Raw genomic sequence first — 13,087 nt, 5'->3', positions numbered from 1 at the left:
TCTCTCCTGTGCTGGGATTTCAGGCTTGAGAAACCACTCTGGGTTTTACTCCCAGTTTAAAAGATATTGAATTAGGGGCTAAAGTTAGACCACGGCCTAAGTTCTTGTTGCTAGTTTCACTAGTTTAAGGCCAGTTAGTTCTTTAAAGTTAAGATTTATTTTTACATGTTGACAGCCTTCCAGGTATATTAACCTGTTACTCAGAATATGCTTTTAGTAAGTTTAAGTTACCTGTACCCATCGTCTGTCAAAATCAGGCAGGTCTTGTGGTTTCCTCTCCCCCACTGTCCCAACTCTAAAGGAAAGCGACAGACTTTTTAAGCCACTCAGCATAGGGGAAAATCCACTATTGTCAAAATTTCAGTTTCACATTTTTTTCTGCAGGTTCAAAGCCCAGACATTTGGGGGTCCGTGCGGACAAAATGAATAGGACACTTGACCACATTAAACTCTAGCCACTTAGCACTGTTTCACTCAGAATGACTGATGCAAGCCTTTTCAAGACTCACACAATGCAACTCACCAAGGGACACCTGGAGCAACCGCCCACAGGGGCGCGCCGCAGGCCTACGTGGGTGGGGCCAGCCGCTCTGCGTCATTGAGTCGCGTCACTTTCCGCTCGCGCGCGCGCCACCTCCCGCCCTAGAGCAGCACTCGAGCCAATTAGTTTTTTTGGTTGAATTAACTCTTCTGCCGCGCGGTCTCCTGGGAGGCGCATGCGCGGGGCGTGGCCCGCGCCTTTGAATCTCAGAGGCGGTTTTTGGGCTCCGGAGGCTGTGTGTTCACGGAGGTTCTCTACGTGAGTTGCCAAGCGGCTGGGGTTGGGGTGGAGGCTTAGAGATCTTCTGGAATCCCATGACTCGCGGGTGTAGAACTAATCCTGAAAAGGCTATCTGGGATCGAATTTTTCTCTGTGGTCCCAGGAATCGGCCTAGTCGGGAGTGGTTTGCCAATTTCACTGTTGGGTGGGGAGGGGAGGAGAATTGTGAATTGACCCAAAAGAGGTGCTAGAACAGTTCGTCTAATGGGGTCATTAATCTGCTCCCTGGCTCCTCCTCTATAGGACGCTTCTGTCATGGGATCTCTTCCTCAGATTTGAATTTACTTGCTCTCTTCCTCTGGTCTCATTTGTTCTAAGGTGAAGAGATTAATGTCATTCCATCTGTCCCCATAGATTTTTCCCACTTGAAGCAAAAACCTGAGAAGTCAGTTTTGGTTCCTTATTGGTCATTCTTGGTTTCCCTCACTCCTGTGTCTAATTTTTTTTGTCGTTGTTTTGTTTTCCTGTTTTAACAGTCTCCCTAAGTGCATATGCTGCTGAATGGAGCATCCAGTCTTCCTCTAAATGACTGTCTTTTTTACACTTTTACACAGCCTGGGCCTACTGTGGGCCAGTCATCTGCTTTCTTTGCCAAAGCTTGGTAAGTTTTCTTGACACTTCTGGACTCCAGTCTTCTCAACAGAAAAATACGGTCTTAAGTCTTTTATCTCCTGCGGCTTCCTATAACACTGAAAAGTCAAGAGTCCCTACTCCTTCCTTATACTCCATGGCACTTAGATTTCACCTTAAAGGCACTTGAGAGAGGCGTCTTAATTATTTTCCTATTGACAACTTATAAAACAAAGCATTTAATTTGAGGTTTACTATTGCAGAGAGTTGTGGAGTCCGTGACCGTCGTGGTGGCAGGCAAGCAGGCATGGTACTGGAACAGTAGCTCAGAGCTTATTTGATCTGATCCATACACACAAGATAGAGGGCTAAATGGGCCTCTTCTAACGGATTAGGGCCAAACCCAATTCATCCCAAACAGTTCCACCAACTGGGGACCAAGTATTCAAATACATGGACTTATGAGGGGCTTTCTCGTTCAAACAGAAGAGGCATTTTCTGAATATCTGCATCAAATTAGATTCCTACTTTGTCCTGTTTCTTTCATTTCACCATGCCAGTCACATGTTGGTTCATTGGCTTATTAACTGTCAAGCCCTAGTGTGGGGTTTTATTTTTAAAAAAAATACCATGATGTTTTATTTTTACAGCCTTGGTAACTAGTCTTGTGTTTGGCATAAAGATGGTACACAGTAATTATTTGTTAAATGTGTGAATTAATAAATGGATAACATATTACCCTAGACACTAGTTAGCATTTTAAACCGTGTGGTGGTTTTAACATAGTACTGAGACAAAAGGATTATAAAGAGTGAAGGCAAAATCAAGGAGTGGTAGAGAGAAAAAGGAGGGATAGGTGTGGAAAAAGATGAAATGGAACGGTTTTGTATTTATATGATACAGCCATTTTAAAAGGGAACATATGTTGTCAGAGTTTAGCTGATAATATTTACAATGGCAAGTTATTAATCTGTTTCTGTTTGGGTCAAGGGCTTTCTTTTAAAAAAAGGCTAGCCTATGGATTATGTCTCCATTGAATACCTGTTGCATATGAGAATTCCAACAAATATGGTTATGTCTGTAGTGATTAATAGTAACGTGGCACTTGTTTCTGTCTAGAACATGAATACAGCAATGTCAACTCAAAGGCTTACTAGAAACTCCCAGCTACGAAACAGAATTTCTCAAGGCAATAATAGTCGTCAGACCAGTCTCTTAGACTGGAAGGTGAAAGACAAATCAGGCAACTCCAAGAGTGTCTCGAAAGAAATCAGTTCGATGGAAGATTCTAAACATGCTGATGAGCAAACTGAAGATGCTCTGCAGATAGCCATAGGATACTTCCAGAAAGGTAAAGGGAGGTTGTTTTCCTTGTGAATGTACAGAAGTTTTGTTTTGTATTGTTTTTATTTACGTTTTTGTATTGAGACAGAGTCTCTGTATCCCAGGCTGGCTTTGAATTCACTTTGTAGCTGAGGGTTGCCTGCAGCTCCCAATCTGCCTGCTTCTAACTCCTAATTGCTGAGATTCTAGGTGTGTATTACCATGTCTGGTTTATGTGGAGTTAGAGATAGATCCCAGAACTCTAGCAACTGAGCTACAGCCCCAGCCCCTAAAGTCCTATGTCTCTCTAAAGATATTGCAGTTGTAATTGCTGGATGTAGTGGCAGACACATCTGGAATTCCAAGCACTGGAGGTAAAGCTTAGGTAAGAGGAACATAAATAAAAGGCTACATTGGGCTATATAGTGTGAACCTGTCTAAAAATAATTCTTGTTTTTTTCCCTTAAGATCTTTTTTGAGACAGGGTCTCACTGTATAGCCCTCTCTGGCCTGGAACTTACTATGTAGACTAGCTGGCCTCAGACTCACAGAGATCCACCTGTCTCTTTCTCCTAAGTGCTAGGATTCAAGGCATCATCATGGCCACCTGTGAGATGCTTTTAAAGGAAACATGTTTTCATTTACTCAAATTTTTATTTAATAGTCATTTATAGAGAATGTACTATATAATAGTATATTATATGATATAGAGAAAACAAGACATCTTCCCAGCATACTTGGCAGACTCTGTGATCATCTGAGAATCTTCAAAACAGACTAATGTTTATCATCTCCTCTTGGCCATCTGATTTTGTTAGTGTGAGACGTAACTTGGCACTGTCATTTTTAAAAGGTTTCTAGTAGACTGGGGAGATGGCCCCGTTGCTAAGTGTACATGTAAAACTCTTGGCATAGTATTTGTGCTTATACTGGAAGTACTAGGGCAGCAGAGATGAGAGACTTCTTATAGCTTACTGGCCAGAAGTCTAGCCGAATTGGGAGCTCCCAGTTCAGTGAGAAGCCTGTCTCAAAGAAAGGGTGGAGAGTTAGCAGCATCACCATTGTCTCCCCCTACCACACACAGACACACACAGAGAAACACACACACACACACACGGCTACACATGCACAGGAGTGGGCACGTGCACACCTATATACACAAATAAAGATTTCTAGGTAATTCAGTGCACTGCAGAATTTGGGAATTGTTCTAATTTGAAAGAGGTCTTAAGTTGAATTCTCTCTCTCTCTCTCTCTCTCTCTCTCTCTCTCTCTCTTTCTCATATATTTATGTATTATAGATGTCAGTGCATGATGAAAGTATTGAGTAATAAAGGCTCTCAAGGTTTTTTTTTTTTAAGGAAAAAATATTTGTTGCATACATCTGTCCCTTTAACAAGGTTGTAATTGTTGAGCATGGAGATGGGAGGGATCTTCAAGGTCTCATTGTTTGATATTTTTCTTTTTCCAGGTCCTAAGAAAGCTTCACTGAGTAAAGATATGGTCTTGGGAAAACACTTGAAAACCGTGGAAAATGTGGCTTTGAACAACGGCTTAGCTCCAGAAGCAATTGATATTTTATTGAATGTAGCACTCAGTGGCAAGTTTGGTATGTTCCATTTGTCACCAGTTTTTTGTTAGTTTCGCTTTCCTCACGGTTTGTGGGTTTTATTGTGTGTTTTTTTTCTTTCAAAAGGAAATGTAATGTGTCTTTTCTTGTTTTTTTTTTTATTGACAGTTGGTTTTTATACAATATATTGTGATCATGGTTTCTCCTTTATCATCCTCCTAGATCATCCCTACCTCCTGACTTATCTCACTCCACTCTTGCCTTCTTTCTCTCTCTTTAGAAAAAAACTAAATAACATAGGCAAATAAACAAACTAGACTAGAACAAACCAAACAGCCCAACAAAAACCACGAGAAGCATATACACACACGGAGAGATACAATGAGATAACTGAAGCTGACTTAGAGTTTGCTAAGTAGACTAGGCTGATCTTGGATTTGCTTTGATCCTTCTGCTTCTGCTTCCCAAGTGCTGGCAATACAGATGTGTACCACCACAGCTGGGCTTCTCTTTTTTTAAGATTTGTTTACCTTGTTTTATGTATATGAGTGTTTTTGCTTGTTTGTATGTATGTAAACTTTGTGTGTGTCTGGTGTCTGTGGAAGTCAGAGTGTGTGGAATACTCTGGTGCTGGTGGTTGTGAGCCACCATTGGGTCTTAGGAACCAAACCTATGTCCTCTGCTAGAGCATCAAGTTTTCCTAACTTCTGAGCCCCAGACCTTGAAGATTTTTTTTTTGTATTAAGTTGTGTGTTGAAATCAGTTGCCCTATTCTTTCCATAAGATCAATCTAGTAAGATGACAAGGTGGATTTCCTATGTTTAGACTATTTCACGAGCCAAGGATATCTGTGTGCGTATTGCTGAAAGTGACCAGTTACCACATCTTTGTACGGAACATGCAGATGGGACTCTGTCACCAGATCCAGGGAACCATTTTTAGCAGCTTTTTAGAACCATAGATTAAATAGTGTTCCCAAAGAGGGTCTTTAAAGGATCACTTAGTCTGTTTTATTGCTTTAGGTATATTTATCTGACAAGTATCTATTTATACTGTCTTCATTTCAGTATCTCTGACCCTGGCCGTCCAAATTCTTTTTTCTCCCACTTCTTGTCCTAAGTTCATTGATTAGCATGAGAGGTAGGAGAGAGACTAAGAAATACCACCTGATCAGTGTTCTTTTTACTTTTAGCTTTCTCTCACCTGAATTCACACATTCAGGATAGCTTATCTTCATTTTAGTGTGTATAGATTAACAGGCTGGCTCATCAGGCCTCTGTGCAAGCCTGAGACTTGAGTTCAGTCCCTGGGGCCCACATAGTGGACTGAGAGGACCAGTTCCCACTCTCCCACTGGGAGTCCTCTGACCTCCATGCATATGACACAGTATAGGGACACACACACACATACACACACACAAATGTAGAAGATAATACAAAAATGTGAAGACAGGCCCAGACTGGTTAAAAAGACTTAATGTTAAAGCTAGAATCAGGAAAATCACATCTCCTAACTCGATAATGGTACAGCTGTCACACCTATGCTTTAAATCCAAACTGTTTTCTTGTCTTTGCATATTAATGTATAACCTTCCATTCTGTTTACAGAAGTGGGTGTGAGTGTGGTTATATGTGCTTTCACTTTAAAGGTAACATACTGGCTGATTTCAAGTATCTTACTTCAGTTCTCTACCTGATTAGTTAGTTCTGTGTGTTCATCGATAGTTAAGCCAGACTTAATGAATTTCTGTCCTTGAAGGTGGTGGTTTCAGATACTTTGGTTCTCCTACCTTTTCAGGAATTTGTGTTTCATTGATTTCTGCTGAGATCAATTTTACATTTGTGTCTCCCTTAAAAAATATATGTAGAATGGGCAGTTTAAAATTTTTTTCTGTTTTGATATGGAAATATCTGATACCCGACCATAAATTAGTGGTTGGAAGCTTTTCCGGATGTATACCAGATATTGAGGTATTGTAAAATGTCTCAGGCTCTGGAAATTTGTTTATAATATTTGAAAGAGCAATCTCTGAGCTAAGCTAATGTGGTAGTGCACATAGGTAAATCTCAACACTAGAGAAACTGAGGCCGAGGATTGCTTTGACTTCAAGATCAGACTGGGCCACATAATGAGCCTATCAAAAAAAAAAAAACAGAAAAGGAAAGAGAATACTCTGTGGCTTTTGTTACATTTATCTATTTATTTACCTATTTATTTACTTATTTACTTATTTACTTATTTATTTATTTATTTATTTATTTATTATTTTTGAGACAGGGTCTCACATTATAGCTTTGGCTGGCCTGAAACTTGCTTTACAGACAGGGCTGGCCTTGAACTCAGAAATATCTGCTTAGGTCTGCCCCCCTGAGTGCTAAGAAAAAGGTGTGCACCACCATACCTAGCTGTTACTTTTTTATTTTTATGTTAAATTGAAATATTCCGAGGTCAAATGTTACCATCAGGATTCTTCTTTTCTCTGTTAGGTATTTCTGTATTGTTCTCCGTATTAGACCATTACATTTATCTCTGGGAACATTGAAATGAGTATTTTGGAAAAAGGTATGCTAGAAATGGCATCAGACATGCATAGAGACTGTAGATCCATGGTTCTCTGTCTTCCTAATGCTGTGACCCTTTAATACAGTTCTTCATGTCGTGGTGTTCCCCCAACCGTGAAGTTATTTTCATTGCTACCTCATAACTTTAATTCTGGCACTGTTGTGAATCGTAATGCAAATATCTGCTATGTGATCCTCAAAAGCATTGAGAACCACTGCTTTAGGCTGTACACGAACTTCAGAAGTTACTGAGGAAAACAGAGTAAGTGTAGAAGCCCCACTTTGAGTTTGTTATCTGGCAAGGATGTAGTGGAGAGTCTGTTTGAAAGTTTAAAAAGGCTAGTGGATAGAAATGGGAGATAATAAAACCTAGAATCGCCAGGAAAATCATTTTTTATTAAGATTTTTTTATTCTTTGTTTTGTTGTTGTTGCTGCTTGTTTTTCCTTTTTTTTTTCTAACCCTACCATCATTGCTTTGCATCTTCTCTACAGAATGACACTGTGGACATTGTTGGTAAAAAGCACACAGAAAGAAAGCACTGTGCAGGATAGAGAACAGGAAGGAATGATTAGATTAGTACAGAATGCTACAACCCCAGCTAATCCCAAGAGAATGCCTTTCATTCTACAACTTTCCCAGCTTTTAGGGAAAGTTGCGGTTGCCATCCTGTTTTTAAATTCTTTTTTAAAAGATTTAAGTTTAGTTGTGTTTGTATCTGTGTGGAGATACGAGCATATAGATGTCAGTGCCTGCAGAGCTAAGAGGCATCATAGCCATTGAACCTACAGTTGCAGGTGCTTCTGAGCCACTCATATGGGCCCTAGGAGCCAACCTCTGGTCCTTTGTAAGAACAGTATACACTCCTAACTGCTGAGCCATCTCTCCAGCCCTCCCCCCAACACCCTTTTTTAAAAAAATTGAAGACAGGGTTTCTCAGGGCCTGGAGAGATGGTTCAGCAGTTAAGGTTCAAATCTCAGCTTCTACATAGCAGCTCACAACTATCTGTAACTCCAAGATCTGACATCCTCACAGAGAAAGGTCTCTTTGTAGCTCTGGCTGTCCTGGAACTCACTCTGTAGACCAGATTGGCCTGAAACTTATAGATTGAGCTGCTTTTGCTTCTCAAGTTCTAGGAATAGAGGTATGAGTTACCATACCCAGCCCCTTTAAGACAGTCTTAAATGCAACAACTCATGAAGATACCTGCTAGTAGGTTTAGCCCATTAATAACAATCTATTGCGTTATTGCAAAAATAAAGTGAAAAACACTTTGAGATTTCCCTGTGATTGAAAGGCTTTTTAGTGTTGAGATATAATTCATATAGTACTAAAATTTTGATGCTTTAAGAATTGAATGTTTTAGGATGAGGATACGGAGCAGTGATAGAGTGCTTGCCTAACATGCTTGAGGCCCAGAGTTTAAGCCCTGGGACTGAAAAAATAGCCTCATTGTATCTTTTGCATATTCACTGAGTCCTACAATCATCAAAATGATCAAATTGCTAAATATTTTAATCATTTAATCAAAAGGAAATGCTTTTCTCATTTCTTCTTTGTGAGACAAGGTAATACTGAATACAGCTTAGGCGGACCTCAAACTTATGATCCTCATGCCTCAGCCTCTTGAGAGCTAGGATTACAGGCCTGTACTTCCATAGTCAGCTCTTAACATACCCCAACATTTTCGAGACAGGGTTTCTCTGTGTAACAGTCCTGGCTGTCCTGGAATTCACTCTGTAGATCAGATTGGCCTTGAACTCAGAAATCCACCTACCTTTGTCTCCCAGGTGCTGGGATTAAAGGTGGGAGCCACCAGGCCTAGTCCCTTAACCTTTTTGAAAAAAATCATAGATGTATTTGGGTCAAATAATTAGACTTAAGAACTGAGGAGATGGCTCAGTTGGCAAAGTGCTTGCCGTACAAGAATGAGAATCTGTGTTTAGATTCGCAGGAGTCAGTTAAAAGTCAAGGGCAAGGGGCTAGACAGATGGCTCAGTGGTTAAGAGCACTTGTGAGGGGACATGAGTTTAATTCCTAGGACCTGTATGGTGCCTCACACCCTTCTGTAACTCTAGTCCCAGGGATCTGACACACTCTTCTGGCCTCAGATGTACATGTGACGCATATACGTGTATGCAAACAAGATACCCGTACATATAGAGAAAGAAAGCAAGCCAGGGGCAAAGGCATGTACCTGTAATCCCAATGCTGTGGAGATGGAGACCTGAGGATCCCTAGGGCTTGCTGAGCAGCCAATCTAGCTGAGTCTGTGAGCTCCAGCTCACTTGACAAACCCTGTCTCAAAAAGTAAGGTTGGTGGGGCTAGAGAGAAGGCTCAGTGGTTATGAGCACATGCTGCTCTTCCAGAGGACCCAGCTTTGATTCCCACTACCCAGTGGTAGCTTACAGTTGTCTCTAACTTCAGTTCCAGGGGATTCAGTCCCCTCTTTTGACCTCAGTGGGGCCTGCATGCACATGGTACATACACAAACATGCATGCAGGCAAAATACCCATATGTATAAAATAATACAATACAAATAATTTTTGAAAAGCAAGGTGAAGAACAATTAATGGAGATACCTAACACCAAGCTTTGTCCTTCACACAGATGCATGTGTACATGCACACACATCTGCATGCATGTGGACATGTACACACCCAACATAATTTGCTTCTTAGTTTGTTGTAGAGGTTTTAAAGTTATGACCCATAGTGATTAATAGCAAAGGAACAATTGAGACCCTGAGATCCAGTTTAGTTTACAGTTGGTCTGTTTTCCAGGGAATGCTGTAAACACACGGATATTGAAGTGCTTGATTCCAGAAACTCACATAGCCGAAGACTCTGTGCTTAAGGCAGTATCCTGGCTCTGTGTTGACAAGTGTTCTGGTAATATCAAGGTAATCTTTTTGGATACTTTGATGATAAGTCCTTCAGAAGCCACTTAAGGGCTAGCAAAGAAGAGCCACTTATGGAGTAATGGCAGTGGCCTTTTGTACATAACCTGTGGTTTCAGAACACTATAGCTTGATAAAAGGACCCTGTTCAAAAAGAAATTTGTATGACGAAATAAAAATCTATTATCCTACTTGGTGCTAGACGCTTTTAAAATAACGCTAGGCGGGGATTAACGTTCTTTTGTGACAATTAGTTACATTTCTTTAAGGATAGTGTTTTTTCTCTGTCAAACAGGTACTTTTTTATCGTTGGTTGGTTGCAATGTTTGACTTTATTGATCATAAGAAGCAAATTAATTCACTGTATGGCTTCTTTTTTGCTTCATTGCAAGATGATACTCTGGTAAGTAAATATCGACCAGCGTTGGGCTTCAAATACTGTATTTGTACATGTTGGCATGCCTCCTAATGTGGGTTCTATACTTAAAGATATGTCAAGAGTACAGAAGATATTACACAGCAGACATCTTTGCTGCACTGTCTCACAGATTAATAAGTATTTGCTTTATATCTTTAAAGAAAATAATGCTACCGACAGAATTTTGTTGATTTAGCCCAGTGATTGTCATTTCCCCTTCTAAACCATATCAGAATTCTTTGGGTGACTTGGTCTGAATGTTCTCAACACTGCAAAAACTACATCAAAACCACTGAGAAGGGAAATATTATATTTTACAAGTTGCAAATGGACCGATTTTTTATTAACTAGCATAATTGTTCCTATTAATATCTTAATAATGCCAGGAAATCAACCTACTGGGCACCTAGAAGATTTTCAAGGACAAGCATTACAGACCATGTAACTAAATTCCTCTTGGCTTTGGGAATGGATTTCATGCATTTATTTTATTTATGAAAATTCATGTTGTCATCCTGTTTCTTTCCTCGTACTGGGTAGGCATAAATTTATTTTTATTAGAGATTTCCTTATGTGTGTGAGTGTTTTGCTTACATGTATGCTTGCATACTGCCTGCAGGGTTAGTGCTCATGGGGTTCAGAAGAATGTGTTGCAGTCCCTGAAACTAGAATTATAAACAGTTTTAAGCTGACATGTGGGTGCTGGGAATTGATCCCATGTCCTCTGCAAGAGCAGTGAGTGCTCTTAACCACCGAGCCATCCTTTCAGTCCCTAGATTAAAAGGATTTAGCTTTTTGTAGTTCAGTAGTACAAAAATGTAGCAAGGGAATTAAAGAAATCACATGAAGGTAACAACTCATAGTTGAATTATGAGGATAGATGTGGCTCAGTGGCCAAGAGCAGCTGCTGCTCTTTCAGAGGGCCTGGGTTCAATTCCTAGCACTTACGGGGTAGGTCAAAGCTAGCTTTAGCTTTCATCTAGTTTAGCCTTAGTTTCAGAGGATCAGGTGTCCTCTTCTGGCCTCTGCAGGCACTACACACAAGTAGTACATAGTTACACAATGCAGACAAAGCACCCGACACATTTTTAAAAAGTTGAATTATAAAAGACAACAATAAAAAAGGAAGATAATAATTACTATAGTATATTTGAAAATGAAATCATGCAAGTCAGTGATTAGTAAAGGTATAAAAGATGTAAGCACTGAGTCTGGCCTTGGAAGGGTAAATTGAAATTGGGATTTTTTTTTTTTTACAAGATAGTTTCACTATGAAGCTCTGGCTAGTTTGAAACTTTCTATGTAGCTCAAGCTGCCCTTAGGTTTAGGGATCTGCCTGCTTCTGCCTGTCAAGTACTGGTGTGCCACCATATTCTGTGGTTTAGGGCTTTGACAGGAATAAATCGTGTTAGTTATGAGGGGAAGATTTCAGGCAAAGCTGTGAGATGTACAAGTTGTGTTTTAGGAGACTCCAAATAGAGAAGCCTGACTCAGATGACATTAGTATTGGACGACAGTGATTGATAAGACTGAGAAACATGGGTTGGGAAGAAATTGTAGAGGGTTTTTTTTATTAGAAATTGAACTTTTTTGTTTTATTTTGAGACAGGGTCTCACTACATACAGAAAATAACTAAGACAGCAAAACAGTGTTTCAAAAATACTCAAAACTTTGCAAGATAATGTATATGACTCTTTGATTTTTGTGTTGTCATAGAGAAATGTATTAATCAGATAGTCAAATTTAGAACATGATCATTGCTTAATTTACTATGAAAATTAAAGAACCATATAAAATGTGGTCTTTTATAACTGACTTGTTTTTTTTTTGTATTTGTTAAGGTTTATTTTATAATTTTTATGTGTATGTCTATGTGAATGAATTCCATATGTATATGGGTACTCTCAAAGGCCAGAACAGGGTGTTGGATCTCCTGGAGCTGGAATTGTAGATGGTGTGAGGTGCCTGGTGTGGGTGTGGGTGCTGAGACTAGTACTTCGTCCAGAAGAGCAGGGAGTGCATTTAACCACCAAGCCCTTTCTTCAGCCTTCTTTTTAAGTGAAGTGTTTTTTCCTTAATACTTTAAAGAATACATGTCTGTTTAGTGTGTGTGCACATACATATGCCAAGGCACATGTATGGAGGTCAGAGGACAGCTTGAGGGAATTGGATCACTATTTCTACCATGTGGCTCCTGGGACTTGTACCCCTCTTGTCAGGCTTGGCAGCAGGCACCTTTCTTACCCATGGAGCCATTCTGCTGCCCCTTACATTTTATCTATTTTGTGTGGGTATGTGGGTACGTATTCCACAACATATGTGAGGAGGTTAGAGGGAAACTTGCTGGACTGGGTTTACTCTTTGCATCTGTGGATCCAGTATCTTGAACTCAGCTTATCAGACCTGGCAACAAGCAACTTTACCTGCCGAACTGTTTTGCTTGACCATGACTGGCTCTTTAAAATGAGAACTGTTTCTACATTTTTAAAAAGATTTATTTAATTATTTTATGTATATGAATGTTTTGTCTGTCCATATGTACATGCCTTATGTGTATGCTTGTGCCCTTGAGGTCAGGAGAGGACCTGAGTTCCCCTGGTCCTGGAGTTAGAGTTTTGAGCTACCATGTTGGTGGTAGGAATCAAACCCAAGTCCTCTGTAAGAGCAGTAAGTGTTCTTAACCACTGAGCCCACTCTTCAGCACCTCTAAGTTTTTTTTCTAACTGACTACATTTGTGTAAATATCACCTAGCTCAACGAATGGAAGAAGACTCTGATGTTTTTTACTTTGGATATGAAAAAAATGCACCGTGTTCATAACACATGTTGTGGGTACTTATCTACCGTGGTGGACTGTATGTGAGTGTGGGTATGTATCTGCCATGGCGGACTGTATGTGAGTGTGGGTATGTATCTGCCATGG

General features: G+C 40.0%; 1 protein-coding gene across 2 annotated transcripts in view; it reads left to right on the top strand.

The window, feature by feature from the left end:
* The first annotated feature begins 763 nt into the window (after nucleotides 1-763).
* Cenpi (centromere protein I) overlaps nucleotides 764-13,087 on the top strand; it is a 70,527-nt gene continuing 58,203 nt past the window's right edge. Inside the window, exons 1-6 of one of the 2 annotated variants that reach the window (XM_028779969.1) lie at nucleotides 764-799; nucleotides 1,375-1,421; nucleotides 2,510-2,741; nucleotides 4,185-4,322; nucleotides 9,630-9,748; nucleotides 10,041-10,148. In XM_028779969.1, the coding sequence (XP_028635802.1) occupies nucleotides 2,513-2,741; nucleotides 4,185-4,322; nucleotides 9,630-9,748; nucleotides 10,041-10,148 (594 nt within the window). In that variant the 5' untranslated portion in view covers nucleotides 764-799; nucleotides 1,375-1,421; nucleotides 2,510-2,512. Of the gene's footprint in view, nucleotides 800-1,143; nucleotides 1,206-1,296; nucleotides 1,422-2,509; nucleotides 2,742-4,184; nucleotides 4,323-9,629; nucleotides 9,749-10,040; nucleotides 10,149-13,087 lie in introns of those variants that run through there. The other variant, XM_028779891.1, reaches the window with a different exon arrangement.

This window comes from Grammomys surdaster, unplaced genomic scaffold, assembly GCF_004785775.1.
Source record: "Grammomys surdaster isolate TR1022 unplaced genomic scaffold, NIH_TR_1.0 61, whole genome shotgun sequence".
Lineage (NCBI taxonomy): Eukaryota > Metazoa > Chordata > Mammalia > Rodentia > Muridae > Grammomys > Grammomys surdaster.
The sequence above is the reverse complement of the archived record's forward strand: the minus strand, read 5'-3'. Positions and strand labels throughout refer to the sequence as shown.